The sequence below is a fragment of the Fulvia fulva genome, chromosome 9, assembly GCF_020509005.1.
Source record: "Fulvia fulva chromosome 9, complete sequence".
In the NCBI taxonomy this organism is placed as follows: domain Eukaryota; kingdom Fungi; phylum Ascomycota; class Dothideomycetes; order Mycosphaerellales; family Mycosphaerellaceae; genus Fulvia; species Fulvia fulva.
This window is the reverse complement of record NC_063020.1, coordinates 83,759-97,411: the sequence shown is the minus strand read 5'-3', so window position 1 is coordinate 97,411 and position 13,653 is coordinate 83,759. Positions and strand designations below refer to the sequence as shown.

General features: G+C 52.6%; 7 protein-coding genes across 7 annotated transcripts; 4 read left to right on the top strand and 3 right to left on the bottom strand.

Moving 5' to 3' along the window:
* Positions 1 to 71: 71 nt before the first annotated feature.
* CLAFUR5_08816 (uncharacterized protein) lies at positions 72 to 905 on the top strand (the record flags this gene model as incomplete). The annotated part of the gene is made up of 1 exon (XM_047907964.1): positions 72 to 905. The coding sequence occupies one exon, from the start codon at positions 72 to 74 to the stop codon at positions 903 to 905; it is 834 nt and encodes a 277-aa protein (XP_047766668.1).
* Positions 906 to 2,418: 1,513 nt separating this feature from the next.
* CLAFUR5_08815 (uncharacterized protein) lies at positions 2,419 to 3,577 on the top strand (the record flags this gene model as incomplete). Its single annotated transcript, XM_047907963.1, has 4 exons — positions 2,419 to 2,441; positions 2,492 to 2,649; positions 2,700 to 3,300; positions 3,352 to 3,577. The coding sequence occupies 4 exons, from the start codon at positions 2,419 to 2,421 to the stop codon at positions 3,575 to 3,577; spliced, it is 1,008 nt and encodes a 335-aa protein (XP_047766665.1).
* A 1,744-nt stretch (positions 3,578 to 5,321) lies between these two features.
* Positions 5,322 to 5,756, bottom strand: CLAFUR5_08814 (uncharacterized protein; the record flags this gene model as incomplete). Its single annotated transcript, XM_047907962.1, has 1 exon — positions 5,322 to 5,756. The coding sequence occupies one exon, from the start codon at positions 5,754 to 5,756 to the stop codon at positions 5,322 to 5,324; it is 435 nt and encodes a 144-aa protein (XP_047766666.1).
* Positions 5,757 to 6,244: 488 nt separating this feature from the next.
* Positions 6,245 to 7,750, top strand: CLAFUR5_08813 (uncharacterized protein; the record flags this gene model as incomplete). The annotated part of the gene is made up of 1 exon (XM_047907961.1): positions 6,245 to 7,750. One exon carries the CDS (start codon positions 6,245 to 6,247, stop codon positions 7,748 to 7,750), a length of 1,506 nt encoding a protein of 501 aa, XP_047766663.1.
* A 127-nt stretch (positions 7,751 to 7,877) lies between these two features.
* CLAFUR5_08812 (7,8-dihydropterin-6-methyl-4-(beta-D-ribofuranosyl)-aminobenzene-5'-phosphate synthase) lies at positions 7,878 to 8,963 on the bottom strand (the record flags this gene model as incomplete). The annotated part of the gene is made up of 2 exons (XM_047907960.1): positions 7,878 to 8,146; positions 8,195 to 8,963. The coding sequence occupies 2 exons, from the start codon at positions 8,961 to 8,963 to the stop codon at positions 7,878 to 7,880; spliced, it is 1,038 nt and encodes a 345-aa protein (XP_047766664.1).
* Positions 8,964 to 9,562: 599 nt separating this feature from the next.
* CLAFUR5_20268 (uncharacterized protein) lies at positions 9,563 to 9,936 on the top strand (the record flags this gene model as incomplete). The annotated part of the gene is made up of 3 exons (XM_059463104.1): positions 9,563 to 9,585; positions 9,647 to 9,750; positions 9,803 to 9,936. The coding sequence occupies 3 exons, from the start codon at positions 9,563 to 9,565 to the stop codon at positions 9,934 to 9,936; spliced, it is 261 nt and encodes an 86-aa protein (XP_059319097.1).
* A 1,262-nt stretch (positions 9,937 to 11,198) lies between these two features.
* Positions 11,199 to 13,421, bottom strand: CLAFUR5_08811 (Magnesium transporter NIPA2; the record flags this gene model as incomplete). Its single annotated transcript, XM_047907959.1, has 2 exons — positions 11,199 to 12,530; positions 12,582 to 13,421. 2 exons carry the CDS (start codon positions 13,419 to 13,421, stop codon positions 11,199 to 11,201), a joined length of 2,172 nt encoding a protein of 723 aa, XP_047766661.1.
* Positions 13,422 to 13,653: the final 232 nt, after the last annotated feature.

The following is a 13,653-nucleotide window of genomic DNA, read 5'->3' as shown; positions in this document are numbered from 1 at the left end:
CATGCTGCTGGTATACCCACGAACAGGACCTGCAGCTCGAGAGAGAAAAGGCGCTAGAAGATCTCGCAGGAATGGCAAAACCCACAATATCCCTAGACCACTGCAGAATCCCAAGTCAGCCAGACAAAGTTCCACACCTGAATGGTCAACCACTCCAAATCATCGACAACACAGCCGACAACACCGAGGATCTCTCTCCAGCGATCGGACTCGCCACAGTCCTCTACAATTGGTGTCCCGATGCTCTCTACGCTTTTCTCGATCTCGAGTCGTGGTTCAGCTTCACCTGGACGCTGACACCGGATCTGGGAGAACCAAGCGAGTCAAAGCTCGAGATCGGCCGGATCAGAAATCAGATCACTTTCGGCAAACTTGATAACGAGGGTCATTGGAAGCTCATGATCGCGTACGATCTGGATGAGAATGGTATCTGGCATCCCAATTTAAAGGAGACTATGCTGGATGATGCAGACGTAACGACTCCTGATCAGATCAACAGGTTGGCACAACAATTCGCATCAGATCTTGTCCGAGAAAAGCGATGGCTCACGGGCAAGAAGATGAAGCATGAATTCTTCATCGAGTTCGCACCCATGGAAGACAGCATCTGGGATGATGGAATCGCCATGAGCCCTCACTGGCTGTACAAAGCACTGGACTTGAATCGATGTACTACTTGCGATGCTCAAGCGGGTGAAAGCGAGGCGCTGAGTCGCTGCAGGAGGTGTGGTACTGCTGCGTACTGCTCCGATAAGTGTCAGAAGCAAGACTGGCCGGTGCATAAAGCTGTGTGCTCCATGTCGTTGGATGAAAGAGGGAAAGCGCTGCATTTGACGAAAGACGGGGGATTGATCAGGTGGGTGCAAGCAGGCATGAAGCCACTGTACGACATAGAGGAGACGTAAGTACTATAAAGTAGTTACGCGGGGTCCTGCCATTCCCTATTACTTAATCCTTTAGTAGGGCGGAGTTAAATCCTCCTATATTCTAGGTACGTCTCTATAGGCCGCCTATACTTACTTTTAAGACGTAACCTATCTAGTGTACGTCTACTATTTAGTCTGTTTGCCTATAGTAGTCTTTAGCTTTACTATAGTACGCTACTTATGATAAGGCATACAGGCCCATCGCTCGTTGCCACGATTACAAAGATTCCGAAGGCAATCCTGTGAGATTCCGGGGAGGGCAAAGACTTGAACAGTAACAAGAGTTTGAAGTCGATCGTAGGCAGGGACACAACACGAGGGGAGGATCTCTCGTACTGTCTCCTTGGCATCTTCGGTGTCAGTATAAAATCAGGTACGGCGATGGCTTACGTTTTGATAGGTGGGAACAGCACGATGTCTTGAGCAATGATACGCATATCACCCTAGAGGCAATTCAGGCTAAGTAAAGCATGCCAATTGCGGTACCAGGTCTCGTCAATTGTTGTCGTCGAATGATTGAAGTGCATTGTCAATCAACTTATCGCTATCTGGGGCCTGCCCAGGGTCGACAACCACTTTGGCCACGATACGATGACTGTCTTTCTGGGCGCTTTCACGTACGCCCCTATTTTCCGCATTTTTGCTCGCCTGGATGATGATTTCCTGTCGACCATCAGGCAGAGTGGCCCCTTTATCCGCGCGAAAGTTATTCATCATGTCATTTCTTGATGTCTGTGATGGCCATAGTCGCTGCCCCTAGGGAGTGCCCGTCGTCTGCTAAATGACTTTTGAGAACGGCAGTCTCTCAAGGAACTTCTTCAAGATTGATTTGGAGGTATTTGACCGTCTGTGAGATCGCGTCGTGCATTGGCGTAGAGGCAGCTTTACGTTACTTCAAGACATTGTCGATTATGTTTCAAAAAGCGCCAGGATCGGTCATGCATGGCAGCGAGAGCGGCGCGTCGAATCGCGGCCACTACTATCTCTATTTTGGCTCGAAGGACGTGAAGTCTTGATGCTAGGCGCTTATGATGGTGTTCAGAATGTTCGTGGCTGCCCTGTGGCAAAATGTGCTGTTGGCGGTTGTGAACCTCCAAAGGTAAGCGTAGCGGAGTGGAGCTCTCTACCAACCCTTCTAGACTACAAAGTAGCGTGCGATCCACGCTACCGCTACCCGACGTACAGTGCTTATTATACGACGACATAGGCGTTAGCGACGAGTATATGTTTGCGAGTTCGCCAACAGGCACAGTGCGGTAGGTCACGTGACCCTAAAATTTAAAAGTTGACCAATTAGAGCGGGCGCCAAGGCTAGTTGAGGGCTGGTATAGAGCTTCACTCCCTCGCTGACGCCTCACCTACGTACTCGCAAGCTCGTACTCCGGTGTGGCTAGCGCTCGATCGCTACGCTTAATTAAGCTCTGTTTGGCATGGCCTCCCAATTAGGCAAAAAGTTCAAGTCATTCGGGGGATTGTTGATGTCGAAGCACAGATGATGAGCAGGCCTTTTGACATGTGAGTATCGTCATCAACATCTCCTAATGGGCCTATTTAAGCGTACGCAGGATTGGGTCGCTGTACTTTGGCGACACTGGTGTCCCTGGGTGCAAACCTATCATGGTTGACAGGAACGTCGATAGCGCTCACCGCTTTAGCATCGGACCAATTACGAGAAGAGAATTTTGGCAGGATGAACGAGCCTCAATGGGCCACCAAGGGCCGTGTGGGTACTTGACAGCTGCGTCAAACTCACACATTGCTAATTCATAGCAGGGACGTCGTCGACGGACTATCTCCAATCTATTGCTGATAGGGAAATAGAATGGCTGAGCAAGTCTGCCCACCGTCATCCACAGTCGCGTCAACCATGGCAGCACGCAGGTCCTCTACAGGATTCTGCCGATGCTCATATCGCTTCGCTCAACAAATTCAAGGCCGTCATCACAGACATTGTTCCTCGAGACGAAGACTTGACAAGGCCGCGATTTTGGCACCCTGACTCTCATGCTGGCAACATATATGTCGACGAAGAAGCCAACATCACCGCCATCATTGACTGGCAGGGGGCGTGGATTACCCCACCTTTTATTGGAATCAATCCATCACCTATACTGGACTACGTCGACATAATGATGAAACTGCCCGAAAACTTCAAAAGTCTCCACGAGGCCGACAAAGAGAAACTTAGATATCGGATGTCGCAGTCCATCTTGATCACTGCGTACGAGACCGAGACAGCAAGCATCAACCCACCTTTGATCGAAATGATGCGAACAGCGCATAGTCAGACACTGAAGCAGTTGGAAGCATTCGCTAATGCAACCTGGGACAACGCTCTTTACCCCTTCAACGAGACCCTATTACGTGTTCAACAGTATGTGACATCTACTACAACATGTCAGCCGTATATGCTAAATCCAGGCAGAGAATGGTCACATTTTGGCCTCGACGGAAATTGTCCTTACGAATTTTCCGCAAGCGAAATGCAACAGCACCAGGACGAGGCAGAAAACTTCGACGATAGCCAGCGTTTTTGGCATAATGTCCGCGGCGTGTTATCAGAGGACGGCTACACTACGAATGATGATTACCCGTCGGCGGCTAAAGTTCTCAAAGAGCTTCAAAATACTGCGGAGCGATCTCCGAACTAGGACCACTCAGCGACAAAGTCGCGGGGATCGGAACTATGCCGTGTATGCATACTGTGCTTGCCACGTAGACGTGCCCACCCTCCGAGACTGGACTTTACCTAAGAACAACATCCTACGTCGTATCTTTAGGGCTATATAGTTCTACTCTTTCCTAAGGACGAAGGCATATAGTACTGTTCGTACTAACGAGTAAGATGCTACAAAAGGCGTAGACACGACCTTGTCGTCGCTAGCACGTGACTATGTCCCAAACAACGCAGCTATGCTATAAAGTACGCGTAGTAATCGTGTTTTCAAGCATTGTTAGGTAGAGAGGGGTGGGATCTACTGTACCGGCAAGCGCGACTCAACACCACGAATGTTACCTTTGCGACGGCCATCGGGGGATGCAATCCGTATATAGGTGAGGTCACGCAACGTACACGCAAGTCCAACGCCAGGGAGCGGACTACTATGCTCGAACGGATGCAGATACTACTACCTGTAGGGCGAATGCGGCTTATGGTTTAAAAAAAGTCCAACCACGCTATAACAACTTCTTACATGTATTCCCGAACCCCGGCTTCGGACGTCTAAAGCCTACACGTGCGAACTGTACGCTCTAAACTAGGCTTCGAGATGCCTGACCAAGTTGCCGCAGATCACGAGCCGAGACAGCTGCGTATGTGTAAAGAGGCATTATAGGAACTTCATACCAGAATGTATATAATCAACGATTCTAAATAGGCCCTGCTGGTCACCAGGTATTAGTCGAGGTAGTGGACGCCCGAGAAGGATCGTTTAGCCGGACCGTCTGGCTGTCGCAGGCAAGAGAGTAAATTGATTCTCCTCTGGATGCGTTTAACACGAAGCGCTAAGTCATGGCGTAGAAGTACAGTACCGTAATCATCCAAAGTCGGATTCGAAGAGAAGACTGGGTTGTCGTGTGAGAGCTGAAAAAACACGGGACCACAGCCTGCCAATATCCAATCGTAGAAGTCGTCAACGGTCAGCCCGTTCGACTGACTCCTCGCCATTTGCGACTTCAAGGAAGCGCAGGTACTGATCTCTGATGATGTCGGGTTTTCTGAGATTATCTTCGGAGATGGCGATGTGGATACGTCCGGCGTTGTATTGAACTGTCACCTCCGAATCGGTGTCGTGGAATAGCGAAGAAAAGATCGATCACTGTGCCGTAATCTGATTACATGTTTTCGAGAATGCGTCAAGTCACAGATTGGGAGAGGGACTGCGTGCAAGATCATTGAACCGACCTAAAGCCCATAAAGTTCAATACTAGTCGGATCATTGTAACGACTGACATTTGCAGTCGGGTTCTCTAGATTACTGCAAGTGGATCGTTATACTCTATACATCGCTTTATAGAACCCCCGGGGGTTCAAGTGACGGTGTTGTTGACGAAAGTAGACGACGCGCTCGGCGGCAACGAACTTGGTGAATAGCCCGTGCTCCGTTCCAGCCAGGATCCATGTCGTAGCCGCCGAGTGTTTACAAGTCCTCCAGTGTTACGAGTGAGTGGGTCGTGACGTTGCCCCTCTTCTGCGTTTGCCTCAGCGGACTGCCTGCGCCGACAGTCGTGGACAGTAAAATGGGCGACGGCGGCTTTCGGTGGTCGATTGTCGTTATTCTCTCACCAGCCGCTGTACCAGCACACAGTATGCCGACAGGTCTCGCAATGTCCAGTCTGTCACAGCGATAACCTCCTCAATGCCAGTCGAGCAGATATGCCTTCGTTCGCATTGCTTCACGGCAACTTCTTCTCAGGCACCGGACTCCAAGCCCACGCAATCAACCTCAAATGCTCCCCAGAAGCCTCCCTGTCATCCTCCCACAACTCACTAAGCTTCCACTGATCCTGCCCTGCCTCTTTACCCTCCCCTACCAACCCATCAAGAACAGTATACCTCCTCTTCTCCCAGTCCGCCTCTGTGGGCTTCGTATCATCAACAAGGACATTACCCAACTTCTTCCTCGCTCCCAGCCCAGCATATAGCTTCGCAAACGTCTTCGCTTCCTCATCTACAACTTCACTCGCCTCGATCTTCGGCAAGTACCTCTCAACGACCTTCTTCCCAAGCAACGGCTTGAACCCACCAGCTCGCAAGGCATCCTTCTCAGCGGGATATGTAACCTCAAGCCAATGATGAAAGACGTCCATCGCAGCTCTCATATCCGCCATGGTTGTAATGCCGTCGGATGATGACGTCGACGCGTAGTCGTAGAGCCACGGACCCCCTTACGTGTCTCATCTACTGCAGTACTGCCAACGACATACTCCGGCAGCCCGGCTCATCGTGCTGCAGTACCGACTGGAACATTGCCATGATAGATTGCCTCTGGTCCATTGGTCGATGTAAAAGAAGCCTCGATTGAGCTGACCATCAGATGACAAGTCGATGCTCGTCGGTTTCGTGGACGAAAATGTTGTGCTCAACGACATCTGCCGTCTGCGACTGATTCTTCCTCACCCAGCAAGATCCTCTTGAGGAACATGGTGTACGGCATGCTTGTATTACGAGACAAGGTGAGTTTGTCGTTGGAAGAAAGCTCCAAGAGTGCCTTGCACCTTCTGCAGCACAAGTCGAAGCTTCCCTCCCACCTCTTTGTGAAGCAACTCCTCACACCAGCAGGCATCACCTTCAGAGCAACCTGAACTTCGACATCGACATGACACTCAGGCTGCTCATCACCAAAGCCATTGGAAAGATGGCCGCCATGAACACTCCTTTCCAGTTCAGATTGATGGATTTGCCCAACGAGCTCATAGCACACATCATCGACCAAATTGACAGCATAAAGGCAGTCAGACGTCTATCAAGGACATGCCGCAGAATTCAACATCTCGCAGAGCCTCTTCTATATCGCAGAATACAACTGAGGACAGGCTGTGACGTCGATCAGATCATCACCGCCGTCTCATCTCGTCCAGAACGAGCTGCCGCGATCCGCTTTCTCGACATTCCCTGCGACGACACTTATCCACAAAATCACGCTGCAGTGGGCGCACTACTGAAAGGAGCCTCAGGCTTGAGGGAGCTTATGTTCGAGAGCCCAGAGTGCAACAGCACTGACTTCGAAGATGAGGAAGAGTGGCAGGCCATGACCGATGAACTGTTCGAACCTTTCGAATGGGCTGTGGCGAGTATCTCACCGACAGTGCACACGCGACCACTGCAGAAGTTGAAGAAGTTCACATTACACATGAACGGTGCCGACTCGCCATACTGGACCATAGACAGCAGAAGCATCGCCTTGTTGTTACACCCGAGTCTGACACATCTGAGGATGTCATGCGTCAATATTCTTGACAACATTCTAGAGGACGTACACCAGAAGGAGAAGACGCCATTGAAGCATCTCGAGCTCGAAGAGTGCAACATCACGCATGGTGGACTCCATGGCATACTATCCCTGCAAACAGCGCTGGAGGAGCTGAGTCTCGGGGAGAACTGCCACAACATCCAGCATTTTGGCGATGACATTGATGCAGCTTCGAACCATCTCTTCCAGATGGACCCGCAGACTACAGTCGCTGCACTGAAGCAACAGAAACACTCTTTGCGCGTCCTCACCTACGTCACGACAGAAACCTACTACCAGCACTTACAGCTGGCCAGGTGGGTCACCATCAAGAAAAGCCCCATCGATGCCGGCTTCGCCGACTTTGCGGCTCTCGAAGAAGTCACCCTTTTGGGCCAGTGTCCCGACTTTGAGCGAGCTTTGATGACCACGCGCTCGCCACCAAACCTGAAATCCCTCACTTTCAGAGCAATGACCCCGTTTCGACGAGAGATTGGGAGCCACTCGCTACCAGGTTCGCCGCTGGCACTTGTGCCATTCATGCGCGCGCCTTCTTGCTCCATACCTGAATCACTCACACGGCTCAAGGTGGCTTACTATGATACTTTACCAATCGGAGTGGGGCGGTCCTTCAGCGAGACCACAAAGGGTATCATCAGGAAAGCGGCGAATGCCACGAAGAAGATTGGCATCGAGCTCACTGTCTCCTATGTGGATAGGAGCAACTACTATCCTCCATATCTCTGGGGTGAGCCTCAGCCGACCGAGACTATAGCCTTCACTGGAGACGATGGCTTCGTCGGCAGATTCCTATCTACCCATACGGCATCGGATGATGACGGTGATGATGAATGGGAGACTGATAGTGATTGAGGTTGGAATTCGAAGGGGGTGTGGACGTGTTTTGATGTTATTGGAAACTTTGGGATCCTCAAGGACTTCATGCTCTCGTGATATTACTTTACCTGCTCGGCCTTCCGTCACAGCACGAACTTGGACCCTACGAAAGATGGCACTGGCGTCCGGGCATCTGATTCTGGATCTCGAACTTGGCACGCCACCCGGTACAATGCCCTGCCAGCATGACTTGCACGTCCAGAGCTTTGAGGTCGGACACTGTCTTCTGGACAAGCTCTGGCTCACCATCTGCAAGGTGGTACCCGCCCATAACAGCCCAGAGGGGCGTTCCTTGGCCCAGCTCCGCCGCATGTCTTGATGCGTTTACGACGCCTGCGTGCGAGCATCCAGTGAACATGACAATACCCTTTTCTGGTCTTGCATTAGGGACACAAGCCTAAAGAGTGGTGGAACAGATACCTTTGACCTTGCACATCAGCAAACGCTCATCCTTCATCAGCGAGTCATCCTCCCAACCCTTTTCCAGGCTCCGCAGACGAGTCCCGAACTTCAGGCCTCTCTCATACTCAGTCACCCGCGGGATCTCTCCAGACACCAGGAACATATCATCGAGCACAGTATGTGGCTGGTCACTCTTGACGACCTTACCACCGACTTGCTCGATCTCCTCGAATGTCGGATCCGCTTCCATCGAGAACGGCGGCACATCTGGAACTTTGATCCCACTATACATCGGTCGATCCGGATGGAGATCAACACTGACAGGAGGCAGCTGCGACTGATGCCCCGCCCTCGCCTCATCGATCATACGCAGGACCTGCAACATTCCACCCGAATGAGCCCTATGCCAGTGCGAGAGCCGAATCATCTCAATCTTAGCCAGATCCGCCTTGAGACGCTTTGCATTCCGCTCAAACGCGGCTTCCTCTGGACCTGTATCGAAGAGGATGGTGCGCATGGTATCTCCTTTGGTCCCCGTGATCATGAGAGAGAGCCCATGCGCGCTACAACAGATAGAGTCCATGCGAAACTCACGAATCGCCTCGGCGCGAGGTGAAGATGGTGGCTCGCTGGCTATGGCAATATCCCTCAGGCTGCCGGTTTGGACGACTGAGGGGTTGGGACATGGGGAGATTGGGTCGAGTTCGTTGTCGATTATGACGAGGATTTCGAGGGAGTCGAGTTCAACTAGATCAAGAGGATGCATGGTGAGGGAAGTATGGACCATCAAGGTTGAGCCAAGGATATGGATGAGGCTTCAGAAGGAAATCCGCAGGTACTTGAGCAGGATGAGATCGAAGTCAGATGTGATGGTGGGGCAGGTTCAGCCCCGCTAGCCGAGCTGAAGGGTGAGCGGCATCCGTCGTTGCGCTATCGAGTAGGGCTCGCAGGAGTGGTATCGGGTTGACAACACGAGGCGATATGTACGTGCCTGGGCCTTGATATCGGCCCGTGATGCTGCATGGCATATCGGCGCCGCAAGGACCTCGTGCTTTGGGACGCAGGTACCTACAGCACGGAGGCAGCGTTAACATCAAACCTGAATACCGAGTTTGAGTTTATGGTAAAAGAAAGTCGAGCTGACGAGGAGTTGAGATGAATGGGACGTAATGGACGTGAACGTTCGACTCGTTCAGATGTGAGTGGCGATGGGCCGATGTTGCGCCATCATTCCTACAGTACATTACTTTTTGGACTTTTTGAAGAGCGGAGCGGAGTTCACGTGGACCTAGAAGAAGTAGTCTAAACACAAGCACAAAACTTCGCCACCTCACTTGCACCAAACACGAATCGCAAGGATAGCATAAGCGCCAGAAAATTATCACCATGTCGGCGGACGTCTTCTCCACGTATGAGCTCCTCGAGACAATACTCCACGCCCTGCCTACAAAGGATCTACTACTTAACCAGCGAGTCTGCCGTACATGGCACGCACGCACTCATCAAACGCTGCGAGAAGCTCCACCGTGCGCTCTTCTTCCTGCCTGTCAAGGGCGGAGCTCTGGACAATCACTGTGGGTTTCCTACCCCCGGTCACACTCACCTTGCCAGCTGATATCCAAGCAGGGCGGCTCGATCTCTGCACCACACACCTTTGGAGCTACCCGGGCGGCACAATCCCAATGCAAGTCTTCAGCAACCCACTTTTAGCGCCTCTCTACCGCAGCATGAAGACTGAGTCTTCGGTTTTCAGCTCCTAAAACGATCGCCTCGACCATGGCGGCGAAGCAAAGCTTCTTGGCGAAACATGCTGCTCTGACAGCCTGCTACCAAGGTGGAGATTAGAAACGAGTACGACTTTCCGATTGGCCCCATCGAGAAGAAGTCTCGCGCGCCAAGGATGTAGTCGCGGCCATCCAGCATGGCGGAGATGAGGCCGGACGGCACCGATATAGTTCTAAGGTTCGCGGCCGTGGAGAGTGCAGCATGCTGGAGGATAACACGCAGCTTGAGAAGCTCCCAGCCACGCTTTCGGTGGAGGATGGCAGTGGCGAAGACGAGATCGGGTAGGAAGACGAGCAGCAGTGACCCGAGCACGGGAGTGAGCGACGCTTACGAGAATTGGCGAACTCGTGAAGCCTGTACCTCTCCACTGAGATACTCCGGTGCAGTCAGATTGTAAGCACAACGAATGAACATTGGGAACTGCAGAAACGCTCTCCCCCCCCCCCCTTTTCTTTCCCCGGCAAGGCTGACATTGCCCACGACAGCATCTCTCACCTCACCTCACTATCCCTGCCCTCTGCCCGCACCTTTCTCGACAACCCTTTGCATGCCAAACGGATAGATAGCAACAGTATGTTTTTACCACACCACATCGCTCCTCACGAACAGCCCCAGCTGCATGCAGACTGCCCTGGATGCGCCTCACGCACCGCCGATCTCCTGATCCTTTGCATTTTCACTCGATGTCCAGGAGGGCAGGGCACTATTGGCGATCCTCATCGGAAGACTCGGTCCCGATATAGAATACCATGACCCGTCCGTTGATTGCCCTATACGTTGTTCTCTAAGAGCAAGTATCGGTTGTCGAAACAGCTTGCAGCATCGATCTGCCCGATCGGCACCCAGGAAGAGGCAGAGGTTTAATCATATAAAAACATGACCACACGGTATATGAGAACATCGAAAAGGTTTCTGAGAAGCTGTCGGGTCTGTCATGCCATTGCATGACCATCGTAACGTTACAATACTCATCATGTATGTACAGCATCATAAGCCATGAATCGCATGCGTGTATCATCATGCTTCCTCTTACCATTCATCCCAACCACAACCTAGACGCCACACGCTTCGCTGAACGCTGCACAAACCCAGCAACAACAACATCAACCCCACCCCCACCATCACCAGCCTCACTTGCCTTTGGCGAAGCCGACGGCGGAGGCGCAATACCGCGATCACTGAACGACACCATGCGATCCACAACCCGAATTGTCGGTGCTGTCTCAGAGCATGCCTTCTAGACAAACGCCCTCCCACCTCGACCTCCACCGGACGGCGATTCATCGCGCGGATCTCTCAGCGGCCGAGTGTAGAGATCATCATCACTGAAGGTATCCCTCGTCCGTCTGGGTCCAAGATCCCCACTCGTATCAATCTGCTGTGGACTGGACCCAGCAGATCCAGAAGCGGCCTGCCACTCGTCGGAACTTCTGCGATCTTCTGCGGCGCGTTCATCTTCTTCGTCGAATTTGGGCAGTTTCTTCGAGGAGTCGCCGTGGACAAGACCTAACCGCTCTTCTTCGGTGGTGGTGTTGCCGGTGGGATAGTTCTGACTGCTAGAGCGACTGACGAAGGACAAGGCACCCCTGCTAATGGGTCGATGGTCGTCGTCGTTGCCAGCACCAGACTTATTCCGCCAAGGCATGACGTTCTGGAAGGAAAATTGTCTTCGTGCTGTTCCGCCGCTTCCGCCACGGCTGTGTGCTGGAACTCTCGGTGGTACACGGCTACTGGTTTGCGAATCGGCCCTCTCTCGATCCGGAGTCTGGCCAGCCCATTGTATGTGAGATCCGCTCGATCCAGGCGGGAGAGGTGACTTGTATGCTGTATTGTCGTGATCTGTGTCGTGCGCTTTCTGCAGACCAGGTGGGAGATGGTACACGTGTTGTTCCGACTGTTCTTCATCCAGCTTGTCGGCCGTGACACTATCCATCGGGACCGGGCTATGGCCCCGTTGTCTGCGTGTTGAAGGACGAGAACGCATGCTTCGTCCAATTCGACCAAAGAACCCTGGATGTACTTCGCTGTCCGGCTCACTAATGTTGTCTTCGTCTGGAAAACTCGACATGCCCAAAGGAGGGTGCGCGGTTCTTGGTCGGTGTATCGACCCACTGTGCTGGGTTGACACTGTCTTTCTCCTTCGCAGACCATCCCATTCCACAATCTCGTTCTCACCAATCGGCTCCATTCGTTCTTCGTGTATGCGTTTCGCTTCTTCCGCCTCTTTCTTCCCGCGAGATGTGCTGATTGCACGTATAAGACCTGCCGCACCACGCATAGTATCTGCCCGAGGCTCATATTCGTGCTCTTCCTGTTCAGCAACAGTCCTGATCTGATCCATCTCTCCAGTGAGCACTTTCGTATCTGGCACGTCCTTTGCAGACTTGGCGAGCTGTAGTAGAACGACACCGGAGCAGATGGTCAAGAAACCCATGACCACGTCGATGATCTGGGTAGTTGTGCCATGAAAGCCTTGGAAAAGGACGGCGGATGCGATGATGGTGGATGATGTGAAGAAGACGTAGTATGTCGGCGTGACCAGCGCGGCGTTGAAGATGTTGAGAGCTTTCTGTTACACTGTCAGGACATTCGTTCCACTGCATGGATCCAGCAAACTTACATTCAAGTAGATGATCTCCGTCAACAGCGTTCCAATGACGAACACGAACAAGACGTACAGGAACCACTGATTGAACTGCGGCTTCCCGTTGATGGCCGCTATGATCGCGGAGCCCAAGCCCTGTGTTGCGACCACACTCAGACCTCCGACCATGGAGCAGATGCTCAAGTAGACCATCATGCTCTTCTTTCCATACCGGGGCGCGACCCACCAGGCCACCAAGGCGGACCCCAATATGATGACTCCGGCATAACTCAAGAAGCCAGGCGCAATGACATAGTGCTGCATGGCTTGGATGTCGCTGACAGCACTCTGCTCCGGAGCATTGAGTGTGATGATGACGCTGCCCACGATGCAGAGAAAGCATGCGACCCAGCCGACGAAGCTTAGTCTCTCTTTCAGGAAGACCCACGACAAGATGGCAGTCGTTACCACAGCCAGTGCGCCGAGGGGTGTAACCAGGATGGCGTCGGTAAAAGCGTATGCGACAAAGTTGCAGATCTCGCCAATAATCATCAGGGTCATGCCCGACCACCACCAGACGTTCTTGAGGTATCCATATCCTTCACCCGCCTCTTGATTGTATTCGACATTGGCTTGCAACAGTCCGATCTTCTTGATGACGAAGGACACACCAATAAAGAGTCCAGAACACACGGCGAGGATGATGCCAACCATCTTGTACGTAGGCGGGCGACCGGCGGCGGCTTTGGACGTCGAGGCCGATGATGGCGTGCTGGACGTCGTCGAGGCGGTTTCGCTGGCAGTCCCAGTGGCTGTGTCGGTGGCTCGCGCGTATAATTGCGCAGCGTGGTAGAGCGCATGTCCGGCGGCGTCCATGGTCGTCGCTCAGGCTGCACCAGCGGCGGCGCTTAGAAGGGGAAAGAGATGGTGTTATCGTTGTTGTCGGAGGACAATCATGTGGTCGAGTGGATTCCAGTATGTGCGATGGCCGTCGATGCCCGGTATGTCCAATGCTCTTGCCCGTGGCACGATGTATCCGTAGCCTGGTGTTCCCCAGCGATAGCCTCGAGTCGACGGGAAGGTGTGGACGGTGCGATGCTGCTTTCCA